Here is a 26,649-nt window from a genome sequence, read left to right on the forward strand (position 1 = left end):
TGAGTAATCATTTTCAAATCAAACAAAAAATTAAAGATCAAACTACAAATGTTTGTTTAAATAATTCACAGGTTAGTGTTTAGTAACTCAGTGCAAGAAGGATGGGCTAAAAGATTATTCAAGATGCCTAATGACTTTACATTTTTGCAACGTTCCAAAGGAAATTTTGGTTTAAGTTTAAGGATTTTTTTCTATGACCAACATTCAGATATACCTGTCATAGTGGGAGGGTGGACTGGGGAAAATTTTTAAATCAACTATTAATCGTTGAGATGGGGACGCCACCTATGTGTGTATTTCAACCCAAATATGAGTGAAGAATGGTGTGAGATGATCTGTGTGGCTTTGTTACTGACTAAGATCAGCTGTTACATTAGCCAGTATAATTTATTTAAAGCCCAATGATCAGGCAGGAACAGCTGGGTCCAGTTTTAAACCATCACAGAGCTACTGACAAAAAGCTACAATGTCTCACGAAAATACTTGCTTCTAATTTTATAAAAATATTGTAATATATTCTAATTAGAGAGTAAACTAATCCTAATTTGGTTTACTATTTTGTTAAGATACACTTATACAGAATGCCAATTGGACTCAGCAAAGTTAAAATATTTTATTGTGTAATAGTTGTCTTTTAGCGAATTTCCCTATTGGGAAGTAGCTATTACCGTAGGTGGCACGGTAAGACCTAGACCCGGGACCGATTTACTTTTTCATTTTGATGTCCCCAGGGGCCAAAAACGTCATTCGTTCAAATTTTTATATATGTATATATATATATATATATACGTCCGTGAACGCGATAACTTGAGTAATTTTTGTCCGATTTTGATGAAATTTGGTTTAAAGGTGTAAAGCGGGATAAACTTGAATGAGTTCGCGAACCAGCACGATCGGATCATGGGAACGGGGCTTTACGGGGGGTTTTATGGGGTAAAAATTGGTTTTTCTCACTTTTGACCCTCAAAACACAAAATTTCCCAAATTCTCTTTAGACCTTTTTAAAGAGCTTAAAAAACAAATAATTTAGTATATAAAAGTATTTTTGTTCGATTATTAGTAACGGAGAAAATTAAAAAAATTGTAAATTGAAAATTCCCATGTTATTCTTATGGGGAATATTGTCAAATGTTGTAGTTTGCTTGTTTATGGATATATTTTGATCAAACTTGGCAAATTTATTTATTTTGTACTAAGCTATCAATATTTTACTGAAAAACATACTTTATTAGTTTCCTTGTAGCAGCAAACCTAGGTACTCGTTAAACCTAATGTTATTAAAATATATTTAACTGAAAATCAATTCAGACAAATGGAAATTCGCTTAGTCGGCAGGTTTGCTGCGGCGGGGGTATTTTGTTCGCTCTTGATCTTAGCGGAAGAACTTATGAGTCACATAAGTCCACCCCTTATGGAATCTTCTTATGTGACTCAATGGGTGGAAGGGAGGGGGATTTCAACCCCTTCTCATGCTAAGCTCTTGATTGATTAGTTAAAATTGCCACCCTGACACAATAGAGTAGGCCTACAAAGAATGTGAAGAGAATTGATCTTCCTAAATTTTATGTAGGCCTATTCTAAAAATTGTTGACTTAAAGGTATTTCAGTAACAGAAAATAAGGTTTATAAATTCTAATATAGGTAAGCCTATAGGCCTGTCATACGTATTATGGATGGAATATGTTCAACATTTAATTAATTTCACTGTACCGTAACATAAACAAATCCAACGACTGTCTACTTTATTTCCAATTAACAGAAGGACCAATAACTCTTAATATAATAAACTACTGGATTACAAAAATAACAATTATGGTGTGTACTTTATGTGAAGATGAATATAGAATAAACAACACAATAGATTCGCAAATTAAAACCAGCTAACATTTTATAGCAGATCACTTTATTGCAAGCGCAATGATCAAGGACATCTGTGGTATGTAACCAGTTTGTATCTTATCTCGCCTGATAACATAGAAAGATAGGTCTAAATCGGCTGAGCTTTTACAGGTCAGAGACGTAATATCAGATTGTTAGATTTAAGAAGCTTGAAACCTTTTCATAATTCACCAAATTAACTAATTTCCTCTTTCTATGAATAAAAAAAAAACTTTAAGTCTAGGGTTTTTTTAGAGACTTTATTATGAATTAATTAATTATCAACTATCAACTGAGATGGGGACGTCTCTTAGGTGTGTATTTAAACCCAAATATGAGTGACAGATGAGTGTAGAATGGTGTGAGATGATCTGTGTAGCTTTGTAACTAAATAAGATAATCTGTTTCATTTACCAGGTCCATTTATTTTTTAGCCCAATTATAAGAAACAGCTGGTAAAATTGATTAGGTAAAAATTTCTCACCTAGACGTCAACACTCCTCTGTATGTGTAGTCTAACGATATCTGGTATTGAATGTGTTGAAGAAAGTTGGAAAAAAAATTAGAAAGCAATATACCGTAACTGAGACGTGAATATTTTACTTTTCTCAGGATCCAACCAGTGACCTTTTAATTGTCAAGAAAGCACTATAACCATTTATCTTCCCAGCCACTCTTACTGATATTAAGTTCTCCCAAACGCTAATGGGCCAAAAATCAAAATTCTTTCAAAACAAAGTAAACAGTGCTCAATTTGAAGTGAACCTAATCCCTGGATTTTTTTTCATTTCAACACCAATGGCCTTTTAAGACAAAAACAATGTACAGTGTTCACTTGATGCTTTGTGGGAAAACGCTCCAAAACCATGAGTTGGGGATTTGCCAGGAATCAAACCCGCCCCTACTAAACAATACAAAAACTTTTCAATGAAATGAAAACTTTTGAATAGGTCAAATAATACCAGCTGTTTACACCAAAGAACATGTGTTATAAATTACTCAAAATAAAACCATGTGGAACCAAAAGCCACCAGAATAAGTGAACAGCTTATGCAGCTTGATCTCCTCCATTGGACAGTTGGTTTACCATTGTCTGGCAATTTAGAGAAAGGAGAGGGTCAGATTCTTAATTAACAAATTGAATCCATTAACTGGTTTCAAAAGCAGTTTAAAAACCTCTAGGGTTGAAGTGAAATCAGAGACAAAAAATGTCAAAATAATAGGATCAAATTAATAGGTAAAAGTCAGTAGCTTTTTGATGGATTGAAACTGGACCCGGCTGTTCCTGATCATTGGGCTTTAAATAAATGATCCTGACTGATAAAACATCTGATCTTAGTCAGTAAAAAGCCAAACGATAATCTCACACCATTCTACATTCATCCTCCACTTATATGTTGGTTAAAATACACACCTAGGTAGCGTCCCCATCTCAATGATTGATTAATAACTATATCAACACTATTTTATTTCTTTATTAATTCATTTAACAACGGCAATGCCAATAATACAATAGTGTTGTATAAAAGGTTACCTACCCGTAAAGTTACCAGGGAAGTTTAAAATTTTCCTGAAATCTGCTCTTTATAAGTGTTTTATTGTAACCTATATGATAAATACATATAATAACAACAGTTAAGCAAAATAATACTCTGTGTGACAAGTAATTATCTTTTCCTACAGTTACCTAACAATGTACATGTTCTCTCACTGATTTGAGAAAGCAAAGTGGCCAATTCGCTCATCAGAGAGACAATGTTAACATTGTCTCACTCTAATTACTTTGTCTCACTCCAGATTTGCAACGTGAAGGCACGAAATAATGAGCGCATAGCATGCAGGCAACGTCGTATGCGCGCGAAATACGTTGGCAGCACTGGCTGTAAATCAGCTGGTCAGCTGTTGTATTTGTCACTTCACATTAAATGTTATATTAAAAGTTCACTTCTGTGTAAAAATAGGTTATGTTTCTTTACCAATTTATTTGTTTTATGGTAACTGTAGGAAAAGTATAGTGTGCAACTCGAGTGCAAAGTACTTTGCCTCACTCGAGAAACCATTCCTCACTCGCCTACGGCTCATGAGTAAGGATTTCTCTCGAGTGAGTCAATTGCTCACTTTTCTCACTAGTTGCACAAATAACTATTTCCATCATCACTAAGCAGGTAACACTACAATAACTAAAGTGATGATGTTTTCAGAGAAAAGTTAAACATGGCAAAAATTAAATAAATAGGCTATGCAACAAATCATTAGCAACTCAAATTATTAGCAGCAGTGTAACTTAAAATTTATTTTTCCCACTATGAACTTGATCACCAGTTAAACATTTCTGAAAGAGACTAGGTTCCTGCGGAACAAATCATTACTCTGCGGAGGTAGCATTGGAAAGCTTCATTTAAACATTGATAGGATCATGGACAATCAGACCAAGGGAAATCAACACCTAAACCATAGTGAAAAAAGACATTTAACTCAATAAAGCTGAAAACAGCCACCACAACCCAAGTAACAATAGGCCTATGCAACCTTACTTCTGAATAACACACACACCAACACCTCAAATAGGGCCCATTAAGCTACTTCAATAAAAGTTCAATAAAGGGTTTTAAGTTACCGGTACCTAATAAGGTAGGATTATTAAAGTCCCCAGCTTTGTGGATGTAAGGGGGGGGGGTTACAGGGGCTAACCTTCCCCCATTGGATCCTGGAAAAATAGGTTTTTAAACGTTAATTTGGGCCTACAAATGTAACGGCGGTTTTTGGATAAAGTTTCTTGGGAATAAAGTTACTTAGGAAAATCACCAAACGGCTTTAAAAACACAAACTTTTCATAAAGTGGGAACCCCAGGCCCCCATCCTTTTGGTCTACACCCCCCAAATCCTCCAGTAGCCCTCCCCTTGACGAGGTCCTAGACCTGTCACTGATAGACCCCAGTTAATCTAAAGGTTTCATAGGTCAGGAGTTTAAAATTGTTGGTAAGTTTTTAACATTCTTTCGATCAGCTGTTAATTGTCCGCTTAACTGCCAAAAATCATGCCAATACTTAAAATGAATTTTTTGAATGGGCAGGTTTCCTATATGAACGTTGTTGACAATAATTTTAAGCTCTTTAATTTATCCTATGATTAAAGAAACCATAGGTATAACTTACGTGTTTAAAGGCTAATATAGTTGACTTCAATAAACGACAGGAAAAATTTGACATTCACAACACTTTCAAGTTGAAACTATTTTAAAACTTAAAGGTACCTATAAGTTGCTAGTTGGCTGTACCTAAGATTAGGATGATTTTAAATCGTAAGTTCCATGGAAAATCCATTTAATTTTAATGTAGTTGTGTTATGTCTGCTGAAATACAATATCATTTTTTATATATTCTCTTTAGTTAGCCTATCATTGTATCATAATAATCGAAGCCATTATTTATAGTAACTAAATAACTTAATACGCCCAACTTTATTTACAACAATTAAGTTGTTAGTATACATTATTGATATTCGTCCTAGAACTTACATGGTCACTTTCTGTTCCTGAGGCAGTTTGCTTTTCTAATAACTTTTCTTCTTCAGTGTCCACTTTCCTTTTGCGTAAATCCGCCATAACTGTTAACAAATGTTCAGACTAATTACACAGTTATAAACATAGATTGATTTAAAGATGAAAAACACTTTGTTTTTGTTTATGCTCCGTCATCCCCGTCGTATGGACCGACGCATTAATCAAATTACATACAAACTCTTGCCTTACACTAGCAGACAGCAGACAGCTCAAAATTTGCATCAAATCAACCAACCACAATAGACCATGAGGAGGGGGGTTAGTTGGTATTGATATCCTGTACCAACAGAACAAAACAAATAAATTCAATTTAAATGTTCCTCAAAATTGTAATTAACTATTTAGTATTTTCAATGGATAACAAAATACACAAATTTAATGATTTAATTCAGTAATTTAAGTAAATTCCATCCATCAAAATTTAATAGGCTAAATAAATTAAAATCTCTATCTTTCAAGAATTGTATTTCATTTTCTCAGTTGGTGTCCATGCAACTGAACACTGCTTCACATGTTTTAGCAGCTGTTCCTCAGCTGAGCTGAGTGATGTTTACTACAGCACCAGCCACCAAACGGCGAGCCGAGAAGTGTGAACAAAAAGGTAAGGTAAGGAAGAAACCAAAGTTGACAAAGTAAGTTAAGTAGTTAATGTAGTTATTCTATTTTCATTTTACTTACTAAGCTAATTGCTTCTGTGTGTGTGTATACTATTTTATTTCATTTAGCAAACATTAATTGCTCTGAAATTACACGATTGGTTGGTGTTGGTGCAGTAGTTCTAATTTTGCTTCATTTCATCGACGACTCTTTGTTCCCACAGAGGTTGGTGTGCATAAGAATATGGTCTATTTATGAAACAATAAGGGGCGACATGGTGTAGTTTGTTTCATGAAAGCCGGATTCCCTTTGATTGCCAAATAAACGTTGTCTTCCTTTTTAATAGCCTCTTACAAGTTTTGCTAACTTATTGGGGCTGTGTAAGTACATAAAAAACTTTAAAGGTTATAACTTTAATTCACTAACTTACTGAAGTTTAGGCATTATTTTAAAACCTTCAGTGGTATTGAGCTAAGGAGCTGTTAAAGTATAAATTGTACTTCAACAAATGCATTGGTAAAGTAACTTATAAAAAATATAGGGTATTCTAAGCTTAGGCCCATTTTTACTCAGGTATTTCCAAATGTAAAAGGAACTATTTAAGATAAGTTTAACTTAGCTAAAATTAGGCTGTTTATATTAACAGAATACATTACAAATTAATAGACTGTAAGTATGTTAATCTTGTAGGCCGATTAGATTTAGATGCTAAAACTAATGAGTCAGGCTTAAGCTCATGTAACTTAAGTATAATTTACTGTTAGCGAGTGTTAAATTTTAATTTGGGCTTAACTTATTAATCTTGAATATATATCTCAAATCAACCAACTTGGCCTAATTGGTCTATACCTCTTTTTTAATAAACCTATCTGAATGTTAAATTGGTTCTAGAATAGGCCTACTATAGGTCTATCACATTAAAACAGGCCATGAGTAAAACAAAGTCATCACATTTCAATAAATTAAAAGTCTGAAGACTTGATTAAATTACTTAATATTTTAGTTATCTATTTCAGTATAGGCCTACAAATATATGATTTGAGCTCAGATAATGTGTCAAGCTGGCTGTCTATCTGTAAACTGCAAACAGTCACAAATCTGGACTGCTGCCGTGTCTGATAAAATTGCAAGAAACATTCATGTCTTTTGCTTGTATGAGACATTTCTCCTACTAGGTTGTAGGCTACTGTCCCGTGGTTGGCTGTAGTTTCTGGTTTATTGGCTGTATGGGCTATTAATTAACAGTCCTGTCTAAGGAAGATGTCGGCCTAGACAGTAACAAGACTACAAGATCATGCCACTCATCCTACACTCATCTCCATTCATACTTGGCCATTAATGCCTACCTTTGTATAGTTGCCATTTGAGATAAAAGTATTTCAGTACTTGGCCTAAAGGCCTACTGTATCTGTGTAATCAATGAAACACGATAAGTTATGTTGTCAGAATTTGACAAGAAAGTGGTAAATTATCCTTGCCGTCGATGGTGCAGGGTTTTAAATATGGTTAACCCATTCTATAATACAAACCAATTTATTACGTCCGACAACTGAACCATCACACATGTTTCAAGAATATTTCACAATGAAATATCACTAAGCTATGTGATAATTAATTATCTTTAGGTACCTAATCAAAACCTACTTTGTATGCAGTTGAATAGCCTTGTTTCTCGAGGGATGAGCGCCAGGCCTGATGTTGTACGAATTGTCTCACCAAACACTGCCTAATTGGCCTCGCTCGACACAGTCATGTCCGATAACTTATACAGATGATTTCACAAACTTGTGTTGCAAGGAGCTCAGATAAAAACAAGTCGGTTTCACGTGCCTTGGACACAAAAGCTGTAGACGATGTATATATGACATCAGTGTGTGCCTTTCACTATTTATTTGAGTTTTCCCTACATTAACTCATGGTTGTTGTACAGATCAAAGTGCATATATTTCTGTAGGTCACAGACAAATATTACTCAAGACACGCCAGTGTGTGTTAAGCTTAAAATTTAATCCACCCAGCACAGTTGATTCAAATTTTAATATCTAGACATTCCAAAATAAAATTGTTCCCTAGACGTAAGTTAGGAATTTTTCCTTTTATTCGTTCATATTTTTGCAGTTTCCAGTTTCGTGCTTCTTTAATCCACAGATTATAAAATATGCAGTACCTACAACAACATTTAGGCTTAGGCTAGCAAAAACTTTTTTACTCTTGTGCTCTCTAGAAACCTTAAAAATAAAATAATAATAAAATCCTTATTGGTCATCATCCGTGGATTGAATTTGCACGCCACACCTTTTGTAAATTTTTTTCTGCACCAAAGAGTTCAAAAGTCATGACATTTTTTACCTAAAAAACATTTAATGAACCTAAATCTAATTCTAAATTATTTTAAACAAAGAAATAATTATATACAACTTCCTCAAGCTATGTTTCATAACCATAATGTTTAATAAACTATTTATGAGCATTCACTTTCCAAAATATCAATGTTAAGTGTTTATCCAACCTAACATCATTTTATAAACATTGCAGAACAAGCAGTCACTGTCTTATGTTATCTGAGTATGTATTCTGTATTGAACTGACTTGTTTGTTGTTTGTTTTTACTGACGGCACTTTAAATTGCTGTCCAATATTTATGCGATTGATCTGTAGTGTAAATTATTTATCAGCCTTTAATGAATTTTTGTCTCTAAAAAGTTGACACATCTTGAATGTTTTATTCTGTCTTTATTACTTCGGTATTTCAATCTTTAGGTAAACTTTATTTTGGGTCCTAGGATCCCTCAACTAACCTTCTCATTCCGTTTCCCCTGTACTATTGTATTTTAGCAGTAAAATTGTACACAAAATTAGCCTTCCTTGAACGCTTTTCAAATGTGCCATCCTTCAATCGAGCCTTGACTAAAAGTATAAAGTATGTTTGGATCAAATTTTTTTTTTTTTTTTTTTTTTTTTTTTTAGGTAATGGCAAAGAAGATAAAATATATTATGTAGATTTAGTAAATGTCCATCTCTATTTCTGAATATAGATGGGTCATTTTACAAAGCCATACAAACATTTTTCATTATATTCACTCCGAGTAGTTGTAAGCAATCAAAGAGTGAAGTGATAAGGCTTCGGAAACCTTACAACCGAGTCGTGATGGATTCAATAAGAGTCATAACCGACGTAACCTGATTATCTCTGCCGTAACTGAAATGTTTCCTATGATGCGTTCTCAGTAATTTGGGATTTCCAGTGTTGTCTGTTTTAAGTTTCATTTTGGTATTGATAAGTTTTTGTTTCTGGTTGAAATTCTAATAAAATAAGCTCTTGATCCATGAGCTTTTGATTAATGGTTTTGGCTAAAAACCAGCTAATAAAATGATGATGGTCAATAATGAAGCTATGATATTAATTCGTTCATTAGGTAATCATCCTTCACTTGTAAGTGAATAATCATTTATTCAGTCTTCAAACAATAATTGTAATTTGCATGACCATCAGTGTACAAAAAGGAAAGTCACATTTTTCAGTTTGCCTATGGTTGGATCACAGAAAACAATTGTGTAATGTAACAAAAAAAATAAAAAACCATCTTACTTAAACTTAACCAGTAAAACATTAATACAAAATTGAAATGCCCTTAGTTAAATCACATATTTACCTTAAAATATGCACCTTTGTGTGAAGCTGTAAATCTAAAATAATCTGCAACCGTTAGTGCAAGCCCAACTAAACAAAACAGCGGAAAACTATGCCTGATATTAGTCCTGGGGCTCATAAGCCGTGTTTACTAGAATCCAGTAGACAGGCAAGGTAACTTAAAATACATTAACTGAGTCAGGTAACCTTCCTGCCTAACTGTCCTCTTGTAAATACTGCTAGGGTTAAAGTAGTCTTTGTGAAAATAATCCAAGAAATTATCAATGTTGTCAAATTTATATAACAAAATAGGGGTGAAGATTTTTGTGTAAAATTGTTAGTAGCCTAGCTTTTTTCGATTCTATTTTTACCAACTATTTTACAGTAGTTTACTCTACCACTATTTTTCTTTCCTGATATTGCAGAACAGTTTAGGTTAGATGATAATAAATAGCTATTATCTAAGAATATTGGATAGCACAATATAGTGAGTGTTTTGTCTTGTTAAAGCTTAACTTGTCATTTAGGTAAAAAGTTAAGTTACAGTCCCTCATCTAATGACCTTGATGTAGGCATTTGGTAAAAATGTTTAATGAATCTTGTGAAACGCTGGTAAAGTATATAGGCTAATGTGTTGTATTTGTATTTCTTAAGTTAAGTATTGCGTTGTAAAATTATTTTGTTGTTTTGACAAATATTTGGCTGTTATAAGGGATTTGATTTTAAGAGTATAAAGACACATGTTTATTTTAATGAACAATTAACTAATCAAGTAATGCATCGTCTTTTTAGCTGAAAAGTACTGTTTTGAATTTGTTTTTGCTGCAGTAATTTGAAATAAATTAAGCAAATATTAGGTTTTTGCTACTTAAATTGTCTGCTTGCATTCTACGGTTATCAAAAATTTAACCTACTTGTCCTGGAAAAAATTCTCAACTCACAATAGTGTTTATGTAAATGTTAAATGCATATAAACATCATTGTACCAAGCACCTTGACCTCTAACATAGGCCGTACTTGGTCCTATAAACATTTATTCACATGGTCGGTTTTGTTATCAATTCATATTATTGTTTTCCTGTTGTGTTTAAAATAAAGGCCAGTCATAATGTTAAATATGTTATACATAAGCTATTTTCTTTTGTAGTTTGTTTTACTAGTTCATTGACATACCACGTTATCTGTGTTGAAAGATAAATTTTCAATCAACTTTGCCCTTCAGATAAAATTGTTTTCAAAATAGTTGTAATAGTAAGATTACTTAGCTATTTTTACACTATAATGTTTGAATCATACATGGTCATTCTGTGATATTTATATTGAATGTGAATGATTTGACGCCTATCGTTATTAATCAATTTAATTATTTGTGTGAATATGTTTTTGTTTTTGTTTAGTTTGTGTGACGCAAGGCAAGTTTATCTAGTTTCTAGGTTAATCTTGTTCCTTTCACTAGGTTAGATGTATGCTTTTGTAAAACAAGATAACCATAATACATGACAATTAATATAGGACCTTTGTTGGTTGAGTTTAGTGGTTTCTAGTTAAATGTAGTGAAAACATTTGTAAATGAATAATAGATGATGGACTGAACTACTGATATTTTCCCAGAATTGCTTGATAAAAAACTAAACATAAAATAGTTAAAGTATCTAGTACAGATATATTACTGTGAGAAAAAACTGTGAATTGCATTTCCAAGTTTGAGTAGGGCCGTAGGGGCCCTTATATATAGGTACAGTAATATATAGGCATACACTTGACTTATATACAGTGGTTTTGTCTTCTTTAGAGGGATTAGGGATAGCTACATTAAATAAGTCTGATGATAATATAATATGCTATGTAGCTGAATATACAGATTTAATAACACAGAACTACCATTGTAATTCAGAAGAATTATGTATTGAATTTATTTTTCTTGCATTGAATTCATAGACCATTAGTTGTAAGATTCATAGTTGTAGTAAAATTCATAGAAATAAAACACTGACCAGCCAACTACTTATTTCAGGGCTAAAATAAATCCTAGTGCCAGTTTAGGTTTACCGTAATCTAATTGAATTTAATCCCTGATAATATTTCTAACTCTTATATAGGCTGTAATTTTGAACACATATTATGTGCAAATAATTATTTGTAAACCTCAAGAGTAGGGCCTACTTAAAATTTTTATTAGATATATTTGAGGTTTATTGTGCCTACAAGGCTTTATGTTACAGAACATAACTTTACGAAAACAAAACTTATATTTTTGTTGACGAAGAACCAGATACGTTGTAGTAGACTATCCATTTCCAGATTCACTGCGTGAAATATTCATTGAATGTTGATTTGTGTGCAACAAAACATTATTGACAAGGCGTTGGATTGATTGCCACCCTTCTTGCTTATTGGATAGCTTCATTCCTGCGGATTCTCTGAGTCGAGGAAAATAAAAATAATCATGTAGGATTTTTAACCAAACCCATCATGATTAATTTATATTTTTTTCAAATAAGTATTTAATTATGTTTTTACCAAAATCTATGTTACAGAAACAACAATTTTATCTACCTAAAACCATTTAATTTGTCTCAAACAAATAAAACAAAATTTATGTATTTGATTGCTTTTACAAAACCAATCCGGCTCTTTGATAAAGGAGACAGGATAAAGTAGACTGTTTGCTCCAATAAATTGGTTTTGACATCTTAAGTGAAGTTCCAAATTGAAATGGTTGGTATCAAACTATACGTTTATTTTCCTTTGAAAAATTATAGAAATCAAATTGTTATTTTCTACTGTAGGCTATTGAAAGAGTATGTGGTATATTACAGATGAAAAGGTACTGTATTCTAAGTCAAAGTAATTTAATTATGCTTAGTGGCCCAGGATCACTTATTGAAGTAAATGGTTTATAGGATCACTGACGGACATTTATTTTGTGAACCCTCAAAGATAATGCCCCACAAGCCCAATAGATTTTTATGGGGGTTTGGGATCTCTTGGTGTTTGTGCTCCCCTCCTTTGTAATAATTTTAGAAAAATTTTCTGTTAAATTAAATTCAAATTTATCTTGTTGAATTATAGCAGCTGTAATACATTTTCTATATGCTTATGAGGTAACATTTTCATTTATACCCTTAGAGAAGCAATAATATGAGAATGTCCCTGAACACCAGACATAAAATACATGTTTAGGGGCACACCACAAAATTTCTTAGGGTAGATAGTGATTTATACTATCATATATGGTTTATACCTGTTGAATAAACTGAATTGACTGTTTGTTTCAGACAAAATGCATGAATTCAATTGACCTGTGTCCTAATAATGCCCCTGCAGACAATAAACGTATCGCCAATTGAATGGAAATCTGACGAAATCGAAAACTCTGGCACAGTTACACATCATCAGGTAATCAGCCCATTGAGGCAAACTGTAATTAATTTGGAATAGGAACAAATGTAGGGTATAATTTCATTAAGATTCAATTATTATTGTAGATTATTTCTAAGGTACTTCTAACTTTTCTAGTTTGGCTGGGATTCATTTTATTGTACTGTATTTTGAATCAAATCAGCTTGTAATGAAACTACTTGTATGAAATAGAACAATAATTGTTTTTTTTTTCCTTCAGGAATTCATACAGGGTTTCAAAATTAAGAAAACTATAACTTAAAAGGAAAACTGCACAATAACAAGGAAGGAAGAACTACATTGCACAGTTAAAAGATAATATGATGATAATTGTGGTTTAGTTTACAAAGGGACATAATGTTTAAAAAATTGTACTTTCCTGTAATTCTACCTTGGTCATTGGTTGTTGTTTACTTTATGTCAATTATAAGTTAACTTGAAATAAAAATATGATATGATTAAAAAAACAGTTACTAACCTAAGTTATTAGCTAAAACAATGCTGTTAGTTACTAGAATGAATACATGTTGGAATAGTTTGTAAATTTATTTACATCATTTTTAGGTACAATACCAAATAGGCCTAGTATTTTTGGCCTCTAGGGACACCATAATGACAAATCATATCGGTTCCACGTTTAGGTCCACTTATGCTAATATCTTCTTCCCTTTGGGGAAATTTTGTAAAAGAGAACTAGTTTGTAAAAATAACCAAATAGTCAAAAGTTTTGTATTATTTGGACTAGGGGTCTATAATTTTTGATTATTTTACAAAGTCGATGCTGCAGCATTTCTGACAAAATTATTTGACTATTTCTTCATTTTTGACCTCAAATTTAAACAGAGGATTTGCATATATATGAGAAATATTCATTCCGCTAAAATCTACTTTCTGGTTTAACTTGCATATTAGGCTATCAAAGAATTTTGTGCTCAGACTTTGTAAATATTAATTTTATAAGTAGCCTATTTATTTTCTAAACAATCTTCATTTTTAGGTGCCAGGGAGATATATAAATCAAGAACTCTCAAGACGATGTGATTCCCAGTCTTCCAGCCTATCCTCTAATAACTATGACATTTGCAGGTCAGTTTTCCTAATTCATGTTTGATTTATCTTGCCATTCAATCTCACATCTCACTGTAAAATGCATGCCTAGTTATTTTGATTCTTAATACAGTGGAACTTATTGATAATTCAACTCAGGGTGATTGGTTTAACTTTGATGATGACTTAGTTGCTTCATTTTCACAACTCTCACAGTGTCGATGTGGGCGGATTTACAGCCCAAAAGTTGAGTCTAGACGGCCATTGAGTGGTGTCCTTTTTGCCAATATTTTTGGTAAAATGTTTTTTACATATAATTTGTGAGTGTACAAGTCTTTCTCTCCCTTTGTGGTATAACTCAATGTTCTCTAAACTTGGCCACTTGCGTTTGCCTGAAGAAGATTCCATGTGAAATTGGTAGACCATTCAAGGAACTTGGATTACTTTTGCAGGTAAGGTAGATTACCTGTAAGGTAGTCGTTACACCTGTTAAAATGTTATGATATGTATGTTGTGTGACAGGATCTGTCACTGTGAAGGAGACAGTGAGGTGCCTCTCATTGCTCCGTGCTACTGTGCCGGCTCACTACGCTACGTCCACCAGGCTTGCCTGCAGCAATGGATCAAGTCGTCCAACATACGATGCTGTGAACTCTGCAAGTTCCAGTTCATCATGCAGACCAAGACCAAGCCTTTTAGCGAGGTAATTTGTTTAAAATTTATATTCTTTTTCTTCATTACAACAAGGCCACTAAACTGTCTCTGAAAAACTAAAATATTGTTTTTTTGTTCCTTCTGAGTATGTATCACTAGAATGTTTCATCATCCAAGTGGTTAGTCGCACTGTTGATCAGAGCCATGTTATATTTCACAACTTACTGGTCTGTTATAGAAAATAAATCCTTGTTTGTTGACCGTAAGGATTTACACAGTTACAACATCAAGAGGATTCAAATATAATTTAGTTAGACATTTTTATCGTAAAGTTGGTTGGAACGATTAAATCTGTAAATTTAGCCAAATACAACTTCTTAGTAAATCACCTGTATTGTAATATGTAAAACTTTACCAATATTCATGACATGGTTTTTACTCTGTTGGAAAATTTCTAGAATATTTCACCGTTGTTTTTCTGATGTTGTCTATTGTACTAGTGATGTTGTGATGTTGTAGGTGATGTTGCAGCTTTTTTTAAATTTAAAACAAAGCCAAGCTGTCTTTGACCCATACGATTTAAATTAATGGTCCAGCTATATAGCTAAGTTCTTAGTCGGTACAAAGCTACAGGAGGCATCTAATACCTTCTTCCAGTCATATTTGAACAAATATCTGGGCATCTCATACCATCTTTCTGAAGTAAAATAACAGAGTATTAAAATAATTTCTTAATATTAATAAAGCAAATGGCAAAAAATTCTTATACTGTTTTAGTGGGAACACTTGGAGATGTCTGGGTTCGAGAGGCGCAAGCTACTCTGCGCCGTCATGTTCCACGCGGTCGCGCTGACTTGTGTAGTCTGGTCGTTGTACGTTCTCATCGACCGCACGGCTGAGGAGATACAGAACGGAATGTTGGAGTGGCCGTTCTGGACTAAACTGATTGTGGTGGCCATCGGTTTCACTGGAGGTGCAGTGTTCATGTACATCCAGTGCAAGGCATATCTCCAGATATGTCAGCGGTGGAAGGCATTCAACAGGTTAGTGAATAATGATAGTGAAAGTGAAATTTGACTGACTATTATTTAGGCCTTGACATCATTCCTGGTGGTTATTATTTATTGATCTTTTTAATTATAAATAGTAAGTTATCCTGCAATTCTTCTCAATAAGATTTTTCAGTTTTTTCATTGCCATTCGGCCCTTGACATCATTGCTGGTGGTTATAAAATACTATTTATTGATCTTTTTAATTATAAATAGTAAGTTATCCTGCAATTCTTCTCAATAAGATTTTTCAGTTTTTTCATTGCCATTCGGCCTTGACATCATTGCTGGTGGTTATAAAATACTATTTATTGATCTTTTTAATTATAAATAGTAAGTTATCCTGCAATTCTTCTCAATAAGATTTTTCAGTTTTTTTTTTTTTTTGCCTGAACAACAAATACCAAACCCTACTACACTATACATATACACTATACTATTCTACTACTAGTATAGTAATACTATTCTACTATTATACACTATACTACCTATACACTATACACATTGACTAATGGATTCTGAAGTAGACATCCAATCTATATGGACCAGCTGTAACCAATTTTTTATTTTAAAAAATGTGGTTGTGTGAGCCAGTCACAGAATGTGCTAGTGTCTAAAATTCTATTTTATACCTTATTTTTGTTGCTGACATAGTTTATAGATCATAACAGTTGCTCTAGAACATAATAAGTCGTTCCATCAGTTTTACTTGGTATAAAAAACCATAGTGTATTCGATAGAAATTAGCAATTTAGATCAGCGAAATCTGTCGGCTGGCACACATCAACTATGACGAATTTGATTTTAAAACTGGGTTCGATAACAACATGGGTATTTAATGTCCAGTTGTATCAATAGTCAAAGACTATAAACAAAAGAAATTGGAATATTTCAATATCACAGCAAGCTTTGTCAATTATTGTACGATTGTCCAATATGCCAATTGTCAGTTTCATTAAGTAGTAATGTACTAACATTCTTACAGCAAGCCATTGCATGTCAGACAGTTTACCTTGTGAATTTTGATTAAATAACAAATAGGAAGTTTTTTTCCAGAGTGATATATGTTCAAAATGCTCCTGAGAAGCCGACCTTGCCAGCCCCTGCGGCGCAGACAGTGGTAAAATCACAAGCTGCAGTGTATCCTCCGCAGCTTAGTGAACCTGCAGCTAGCTTCCCTACATCCTCTGACAACCACTTCAAACCCTACCAGGACGGCAGCAGAGACGAAACCAGCATTGATCTCAAAGGTGTACGCAACTTACACATTTTCTTCAATGAGGAAAACCGAATCAGGGTACAAAAAGATAACGTGCAATCATGCACTGTTGATTTGGAAAACATCGACGCTGGTGAAGGCTGTTCTTCCCAGTCAAACGAGGCCGACCATGGAACATCTTGGCACATCAAGATCGGCAAGAGCAAAGAACCAAACGGAAAAAGTAACGAGGTTATAGCGAACAACCGCGACGATAATTACGGAGCAATCGTTCCTTCAGAAGTTGGAGAAGTCGCCAGGAGAAACGAAAAGCTATTGGCTGTCAAAAACAACGACACAGCCAACGGAATGAACGAATCTCCTGTGTTGAAGTTGCAGATCAAGAAAGCAGAAATAGTTATCAAATTTGGTCAGAAATCCAGTGGCACCGACTTAGCAGCTTTGGACGATAAACAGATTGACGATAGAAACAATGACACATCGCTCAATATTCAGATTGACAGCAGAGAAAAAGACATGAGTGACCCGATAGTTATCGACTTAGTCCAGAACAGCTATGATCAAATGAAACCTGCAAGTGAACAAAGCGATTCGCAAAATCCAGTTCAGATTCGCGTGGATTTCCGAAAAGATTGCGAAGACAGACAGATTGAAGGCTGTGATGATTCAGGCAAAGAAGCTGTCTGTGAGGCTTTGTTGGAGAGGGATACGGAGAATTTTCCAAGTTCCGAGCCCGGATCTGGCTCGCAATCCCCTCTCTTGGCAAACAAACAAGACTTGCCCACCCAGTCTGTTTCCTTATAAACATTTTAAAGAAACTTTGATTTCTTGTCAGCTTTGTGAGTTCTTTTAGTTTTTAGTGTTTGTGACTGTAAATTTATCTTCTTTTCAAACAATTTGATCAAATTCTATCCTTTTACCCTTAAGGATTGATCATACCATTTTATACTTTTCAAACCGGACATTTTTGCACAAAATAAAATGTTGACAAAGCATTTTTTGCTCTCATATAACCAGATAATAACAATATAGCAACTGTTGTGATACAGAATACAAATCAATAATCACTGTTAGTAATAAAGTTGTAGCTTTAGTTTTTTTTCAAATTTGAACATTTCCTGATGTTCATTCAAAAGGTAAATAATGTTTGCATAAATGTTAATAGATTTAATAAGTCTATTGGGGGTTTTGATTATGATTATTGCTGATTAATTAACATTTACTTATATTTAAATTTTATTGTCAGACAGTTCATAGTTTCACAATTTAAACATGATTTATGTTCTCTCATAGTAAGTTAGCTCAACTTTTGTTTGTTTTATTTTTTTTTACATTGCTAAATTAACATAGAAGCAAGTGTTACATACCAAATGATCTGGTGTTTCTTTTTTTAAATTTTCAAACGTTCAAAGTTTAAGCGTCACTTACAATTTATTGTCTACCTTACAAACAAAACCCGTTTGACAGGAAAGATTTTTAATAATGTACAAATCACATTTTTATTAAGAACTGTTAGTAAGTATGCATGGTAAAAAGCTTAAAACAAATGAGTGTTGATCTTTAACACTAAACACTATATAATCTGTTTTCTTCCTACATGCAAATTTTTCATGAAGTAATTTTAAGATCGCTCAAGTAGGTTAGAAGTTGAGTAATAGTTACAGATTCATTAGAGAGTAGATTGTATACGAGTCAAATTGTATTTCGGTTACAACTTTAGTAAGAAAACTAATTTGTTTTTTGTAGGAAGCTTTTCCATGTTGTTTGTGTTTGATGTACCATTCAAAAAGTAGTTAATTGTTTAGAATTTTCCATTTATGTTTTTTATGTGTTTAGAATTTTCCGTCTGTATTATGTGTTGAACCAATATTGAATAGGTTGTTGTGTCACTATTACTTTGGAAAAAAGTAAATAACTATCCAAACATTTCAACCTTTGTTTATCAGAAATAAATAAGAGGAATTCTAGCAATGTTAATGAAATGTTGTCTTTATTTAATTACTGTAAACTAACGTATATTGAAAGAGTTGGTTTTCATTTTCCTATCAGGTACAGTATAAATCAAATTTAATGTTTCATGGTAGGATAACAATTTATAACAGCAGATTAAATTAATGGTCATAGCTTATGACTGAAACCTTATCGGCAGAGTTTCACCGATTACTTTTTTTTATGCTACAGATCTTTGCTCCAGTCTTTGCTATTATGTGATTTATGATCCGCTGAAGTTATACTGACGATTCTGTGACTAAAACCATTGACTATTGGATACAGATTGCTGTATTAATAGTCAAAGCTAAAACTTAACACCACTGCCATAATAAACAATTTATTATACCATCTTACAGAAATGAGGCTTCTGCCTTTCATTAACTTGAAATTTATGACTCTTAAAATCTTTGAAAAAAATTACAGTATTATTTTACCATCTCATTTAATTTTAATAACCTTTAAGCTGGGACCTTAAAGCAAGGGCTGTTTTTACTATTCAGTGCTAAGAATAAAATAGGTCATCTAAGTGAATAGAAGTGTCTACTTAATATTTCTTTGAAAATTCCACTACTTATTTTTATTTGTCAGCTCTTGTGCAACCTTTTCAATTAGTTTGAATTAATTCTTCGGGTAGCAATGAGTATTTTGTTTTTCTAATTTCTTTTTTGTTCATAAAACCAATTTTTTTCATAAAACCAATTTTTTTCATTTACTGTTAAATTTGTTTTAGTGAATTAAAAAAAGTTCAATCTCATTTTGTGATTCTTCTATTTTAGTTTTAAAACAGCGCAGACCTTTTCTTTCCCTTTCTCACTAAATGTTTTTTCCAACTAAGTCAAAGAATGAGACTGAAATAGTTGTATGCGAATTGTAATAAATTTTTCAAAAAATAACAAGCCTTATTTCGTAATGAATCAACGCAGGTGTTGTTGTGATTGTGATATTACCATAGTAAAAGTTGTATAGTTCCTAAAGTCTTGGATCGGAAGCGAACATTATTATTTTCTCTATCCGTCAGTGTAGGAAACCCGTTTATTATGTTCACTAAACGTTTGGAACCTCTATGTTTAATGTCTACCTGTAGGTGTTCTTATCAATTCACCGATACACAAAAACTTTTGTGTACTTGTGGACGCAGAATTGCATAGCACCAGTGTCAGATTAAGTTTATGTTAGTAGCACAGTTCGTGATAATACATGTACTTAATGCTTACAGTTAATCGTTAGAAAATGTGATAAATTGTGTTGGAATTGATTGATACAAACATGAGTGTAAATATATTATTTGTAAATAAACTAATAATGATATATACATGGGTTGTTATTTTAACCTTCACTTAATGCTACAGTATCAATAAGAATTGACTACACAAGTAGCCACTAGTTTTTTTGGTTATCTCTCAACCGACAATTAACTCTGTTTGTTCACTAGTCAGGATAGTAACAGTTTAGTTGACCAGTCAAACTGGCCAGGTTGTTGACCTGAATGTCAGCTGTTTCAAAGGTTTGGTTGTTGGAAAGGCTCCCAACAACACGGTATTCAGTTAATCTAAAGTTATTTGTTTTTTTATATGACTGACAAAATAGTTAGTTTTGCCAGCATATCTGGAAAGGAAAATGCACATAAAATACACAAACAACTCCTGTTCTGAATATAAGAAGGTTTCAACTTACTAAGATCCCCGTACGTAGAACGGGCACAGATTATATGGTACAGTATTGAAGATCACAATATCATTGTTTTTCTACAAATATTAAAATATGTGTTTTCAAATTTAGTCAAATTCTACGATTGGAGTTAACTCTATCCTTAGTATTTGTGATACAGTTATTTGATAAGTTACATCTATAAAAGTTTCAATACTATTAAAAGTTTGTCACTGTAGAACACCATTGTGTTTTCTTCATGCATAAAAAGGATTTGTTAGATGAATTCACAGAAACGAGACCTTTTTAAAAAAATGCAATTAATTTAATGAAACAAAAAATTGAGGAATTTAACATAAGTAGTTTGCCAATAATTTCCAGACTGATGATTTGGCTTGCGGTACTGGATGAATGAATACATTTTACAAATTTGACTTCAAGTGGCCATTTCATGAGTTGTTTTGTGAATTCGCAACTTGATTGTTTGGCAGATCCTGCTAGAAATCTTCAGCAATGCTGGAATCTGAGGAGAATCTTTTCCCAAGAAGTTCATCATTCGATTGAGGTTTTCTTTCATCAGTTTCCTAGGAAGATTCACAAGTGTTCTTTCGTATCATGGAGGAAACAGCCTGATTCGATCACAGAAGATTTCCCCAGAACACTATGTTGATATTCTTCATCGACTCCTAAGGCCAACTGTAAAGTATTTTTCCATGATAGAGTAAACATCCAGGATTCAATCAGAGGAATGTGCCACAACCTCTAATCACATTATCTTAACATCCTGGATTCCATACCAAGAAATCAATGTGGATTGCATCTTGCCTTGTGACTCCTCTTCTGAGAACTTACTTGAGAAGTTCGTAGACCTCCGACTTCATCTTCTTCTGCGTAGCTTTTCCACATTGATTTCTTAGTATGGAATCCAGGATGTTAAGATAATGTGATTAGAGGTTGTGGCACATTCCTCTGATTGAATCCTGGATGTTTACTCTATCATGAAAAAATACTTTACAGTTGGCCTTAGGAGTCGATGAAGAATATCAACATAGTGTTCTGGGGAAATCTTCTGTGATCGAATCAGGCTGTTTCCTCCATGATACGAAAGAACACTTGTGAATCTTCCTAGGAAACTGATGAAAGAAAACCTCAATCGAATGATGAACTTCTTGGGAAAAGATTCTCCTCAGATTCCAGCATTGCTGAAGATTTCTAGCAGGATCTGCCAAACAATCAAGTTGCGAATTCACAAAACAACTCTTGAAATGGCCACTTGAAGTCAAATTTGTAAAATGTATTCATTCATCCAGTTCCGCAAGCCAAATCATCAGTCTGGAAATTAGTGGCAAACTACATAAATTTTGCTTGCATTGAAAAAAAAAAACTGGTTCCACTCTTAAATTCCATTTCAACAGGAATTTGAACATCTTGCCCCAATTTTAACGAGCAGGATCAGTAGGGGGTTTTTTAGCATTCTTGGGTTTTTCGGGTATCCTGTTTATTCTTTTGTACAAGGCCTCCTCCTTTTGGTACTCGTAGACATTTTTTATAGAGTGAGCAGTCTTGAGAACCACAGCTGCCACAGTCACAGTGTAAAACACTCGATGGATCAAGCTCATTTTCACAGTGCAATTTAGTTTTGTTCAAGCTAAATAAAAATTCTTCGCTTTCATAGAAAATTTAAGGAAGGAAGTCTTGTATCTATGGTAACAAACCTCTGTTTAATATAATTTTGTCTCATAATGATGAATCTTGACTTGTTATTTTTAATTTTTCAAATTTATTCTCCACTGCATGGCAAGTCTTCTATAGTTTGATCAAAATCATGAATTTAATGCACTTAGACAATGTTATATTATTAAATAAGTTGGATTTATCAATGTCAAAGGAACATATAACTATTCCTTATCGCGTTAGATTATATTTATTGTGGGGTTGGTAGGTACTTGCCTTTTTTGGTCTACTTTCAACATTGTAAATTAGTACATTGAAGATGTGAGCTGTGTTCCAAGTTTTGGAATAGACTAACCATGGGAGTATGAGAGAAAAGAATTTATTTATAAAAATAAATACCTCTGCCTTAAAAAATAAGGTTGCCAATGACACAGAAAAATAGTACACATAAAATATCAAAGGATTATACAGCTATAATACTGATTAATTTTGATGTTTGCCATATAGATGATTTCTCATTATGGTCAATGAACCTCTTAATGTTTCATGAATAATAATTTTCAAGAAGGATCTGTCCAAATCATATTGTTTCCAAAAGTTCACACTATCTATATGGGTTTAGTGAAGTCGGTGAATTAATGTCAAATCAAGTACAGTAGAGTCCCGCAAACTCGGCACTCGATAACCCGGCAGTCTGGATAACTCGGCCATCACCTGGCTCAGAAAATTAGTGATTTTTTTAGTCCCAGTTAAACATGGACTCAAGCCAGCTCAAGTCAAATCATTCACAACTCGTACCAAGGATTTGTTGTACTACATCTGATGACTTGTTACTGACTTGTAAAATAAATATGAATAAAAAAGGCGATTAAAAAGCTTATTCTTAACCCTAGTTCCTGATAACCCGGCATTTCACAAACTCGGCGCCCTTCCAGTCCACATTACGCCGAGTTTGCGGGACTCTACTGTATTAAAATAATGTGTACAGGGTTTTTATTTTGATGTACATATACTACATGTACTATGTTGCTAGGGCGAACAATGCATCTAAGCCTCTCTACATACAAACATGCGGAAATACAACAGTGCCATAACATTTCATCTCGTTTGCATGATTTGTTGCCAACAAAGCCGGACTAGGTTATGAATGTAGTTAGATATTTTTATCAAATACAAAAAAAAAATACCCCCGCCGCAGCAAACCTGCCGACTAAGCGAATTTCCATTTGTCTGAATTGATTTTCAGTTAAATATATTTTAATAACATTAGGTTTAACGAGTACCTAGGTTTGCTGCTACAAGGAAACTAATAAAGTGTGTTTTTGAGTAAAATATTGATAGCTTAGTACAAAATAAATAAATTTGCCAAGTTTGATCAAAATATATTCATAAACAAGCAAACTACAACATTTGACAATATTCTCCATAAGAATAACATGGGAATTTTAAATTTACAATTTTTTTAATTTTCTCCGTTACTAATAATCGAACAAAAATACTTTTATATACTAAATTATTTGTTTTTTTAAGCTCTTTAAAAAGGTCTAAAGAGAAATTGGGAAATTTTGTGTTTTGAGGGTCAAAAGTGAGAAAAACCAATTTTTACCCCATAAAACCCCCCGTAAAGCCCCGTTCCCATGGTCCGATCGTGCTGGTTTGCGAACTCATTCAAGTTTATCCCGCTTTACACCTTTAAACCAAATTTCATCAAAATCGGACAAAAATTACTCAAGTTATCGCGTTCACGGACGTATATATATATATATATATATATATATAAGTCTATATATATATATATATACATATATAAAAATTTGAACGAATAGTGTTTTTGGCCTCTGGGGACATCAAAATGAAAAAGTAAATCGGTCCCGGGTCTAGGTCTTACCGTGCCACCTACGGTAATAGCTACTTCCCTATAGGGAAATTCGCTAAAAAAAAAACATTTTAATATGGTGATGAAATTCTGTATTTTTATGACCAAAGATGGCGATTCACTTAGCAATCCAAATACGGCCTGAAAGATTTTCCTAAAGTTGATGTAACCATCAGTTATTAGTAATATAGACTCTTTCCGTAAGATGACAGACCAATTATATGAACTCCTTTTCCCATACAGTGAAAGTGGCTTTAACATGAACAATTATAGAATTATAAGACCCCTCAAAAAATGTTTAGGACAACTTAAACAAAAGCCGATAAATGACAGGAACTAAATCATCAATCATGTTTTTTAAGGTGCACAATCGCCATACTCATTATTGTGCTTATCCTCCCTTCATTTAACTAAGATTTTAATAACTTCACTCTATCCATCGTAGTTAGATGAATTTACACCTCAAGAGTAACTTTCGATTTAGACGGGTTTCCCATAGTCGTTATTACTTAGGCCAATACAAACACATTTCACCATAGGAACATGGGTCTGTGGTGCCTTGTTTTCCGACAGTCAGTATTAATGTTTTTACAAGCGATTTAATAACACCTAAAGGGCTTGAGATACAGCGTAGATATTTTGCAAAATTGTTATGTAACATTATTAGTACCTATTTTTGTTTAAAACTACACGAAAAAATCGTAAACCATTTTAAAATGGCGACTATTTAAAGTATTTGATGCCAAATTTCACTAAAACCTTTAACATGACACAAAAGTTGCAAAAGACAAAAGTTTGTAAATTTTATGTAGTTTTCTATGAAACCTTATTTGTTAAGATTGGATAAATAACAACAGATAAATAATGTATTTTTTTTGTAATGTATGACCACTTTTCTATATTTTATCTAAACAATGCTAATACTCCTTTTGCATTGTCTAAATATCTTTACCTACGACCGTTTTTTAAAGTAGCCGTTTCAGTACAGTTCTTAGAATTGAAGTGTCTCATAACAGCATTGTTTACTTTCATAACACCATAGACTCATACTTGAATCAGGTATAGGATTGAGAGAGAAGAAATATAATTGTAACTATTCGAACTTCAACTAATCAGCCGTTCAGGCCAATTTAATTGTTGAGTGGTGCAATTAGTGTTTGGTACGATGTTTCGTCGCATCACTGTCAGTGGCAATGAGAGGTTACAAACATAAACACAACCACTCTTAGAAGTTATGAGTAGTGGTTTTTATCAATTAAAACACTGTCGTAGGTAAAGTAGTGTACTCAACTTGTGTAAATAGTGTTAACGTCACTCATAGAAGTTTTTAAGGCACTCGCCTTGTATTAACTACGACCGTTTTTTTTTTAAGTAGTCTTTTCAGTTCAGTTCTTAGAATTGAAAAGTATCACTTAACAGCTGTTTACTTTCATAACAGCATATCTTTTCTCATAACAACATGGGTAACAGACTAATTAGGTTCAAGGATTGAGAGGAAAAAAGTAAAATGGTACTGTTTTGAACGTCAACTATCAGCTGATCAGTTGACCAATTTAATCGTTGATCCGACTTGTTCCTGTTGATACTCTCGTATTCTTAACCTAAGTTAGTGGAAGTTTAAGGAAGGTAGATTACACAGATTTAAAAATGTCTGATCGTGAAAGTGAGGTTGACGGGATGGAAATGAGAGCACAAACTGTTTGTGCTAATCTTTTGCCACCATAATCGAAACAAAGGTATGAAATAACATACCAGCAATTTATTAAATGGACGAAACAAAATAAGGTCAAATTTAAATTTATAAATGAAAATGTGCTTTTGGTTTATTTTGAAAACCTCTTGTCCACTTTTACACCCAACTCGTTGTGGACCATATATTCAATGATGAAATCTAACCGTAAATTAACTGTTTCAATATATTATTCAGTTGTCCAAAAAAGTATGCAATATTTGCCTAATTGTACCTGATACAGTATTTATATTAAGAATGCTGCTAGCAGACCCTATTCCTTGAAAAAGTCACGTTTTTAACGAAGTTTTACGAACACATAATTACAGGAAATCAGCTGATTACACAAGTCGTTGTCTCACTTCCAGTGGGTTCCACCAGCACCCCCTTCAGAGTGAAAGGTTTGTTGGAAAAGATCGCCTTATTTGTTCATCCTCAGGAAAAAAGCAAGACTGATCGACATTGTTAAAGACGCCTACCTCATGGAAATGTGACATGCTCAACAACAAGAAATAGTTACCACTGGGCACATACTTTTTAAGTGGTCGGTACAAAAATTGGTGGCACATAAAACCCTTCCTGGCTAGTGTGAAAGACTTCATCTTTGCAAATGGTGCCCTGGCAAATTAAAAAAATCTGTAAATATTCTTACAGATTACACTGGGTCAGGAATTAACATGTAAAAAACTGG

The 26,649-nt window shown here is 33.3% G+C and overlaps 2 protein-coding genes across 5 annotated transcripts in view; one reads left to right on the forward strand and one right to left on the reverse strand.

The window, feature by feature from the left end:
• The window catches only part of LOC128986095 (phosphatidate cytidylyltransferase, photoreceptor-specific), a 30,081-nt gene extending 24,432 nt beyond the window's left edge, over positions 1-5,649 (reverse strand). For both annotated transcript variants that reach the window (XM_054406223.1, XM_054406221.1), the window contains exon 1: positions 5,396-5,649. In XM_054406223.1, the coding sequence (XP_054262198.1) occupies positions 5,396-5,482 (87 nt within the window). In that variant the 5' untranslated portion in view covers positions 5,483-5,649. The remainder of the gene's footprint in view (positions 1-5,395) is intronic.
• Positions 5,650-5,983: 334 nt separating this feature from the next.
• Positions 5,984-20,342, forward strand: LOC128986308 (uncharacterized). Of its 3 annotated transcripts, none has more exons than XM_054406605.1 (6): positions 5,984-6,041; positions 12,947-13,067; positions 14,068-14,156; positions 14,640-14,820; positions 15,549-15,814; positions 16,878-20,342. In XM_054406605.1, exons 2-6 carry the CDS (start codon positions 12,984-12,986, stop codon positions 17,842-17,844), a joined length of 1,587 nt encoding a protein of 528 aa, XP_054262580.1. In that variant the 5' UTR covers positions 5,984-6,041; positions 12,947-12,983; the 3' UTR covers positions 17,845-20,342. The 3 variants fall into 3 exon arrangements, with proteins under 3 accessions (XP_054262580.1, XP_054262579.1, XP_054262581.1); XM_054406604.1 differs by having other exon boundaries at positions 6,003-6,072; XM_054406606.1 differs by having other exon boundaries at positions 6,022-6,046.
• Positions 20,343-26,649: the final 6,307 nt, after the last annotated feature.

This window comes from Macrosteles quadrilineatus, unplaced genomic scaffold (assembly GCF_028750875.1).
Source record: "Macrosteles quadrilineatus isolate MER2022 unplaced genomic scaffold, UCM_ALF_1.0 Scaffold_2__2_contigs__length_208266976, whole genome shotgun sequence".
Taxonomy (NCBI): Eukaryota; Metazoa; Arthropoda; class Insecta; order Hemiptera; family Cicadellidae; genus Macrosteles; species Macrosteles quadrilineatus.

Coding starts and splice junctions, on each gene's coding strand:
- LOC128986308 (XM_054406605.1), top strand. CDS start 12,984: ATGCCCCTGCAGACAATAAACGTATCGCCAATTGAATGGAAATCTGAC. Junction 14,157..14,639: donor AATAACTATGACATTTGCAG/GTCAGTTTTCCT, acceptor GTTGTGTGACAG/GATCTGTCACTGTGAAGGAG. Junction 15,815..16,877: donor CGGTGGAAGGCATTCAACAG/GTTAGTGAATAA, acceptor GTTTTTTTCCAG/AGTGATATATGTTCAAAATG.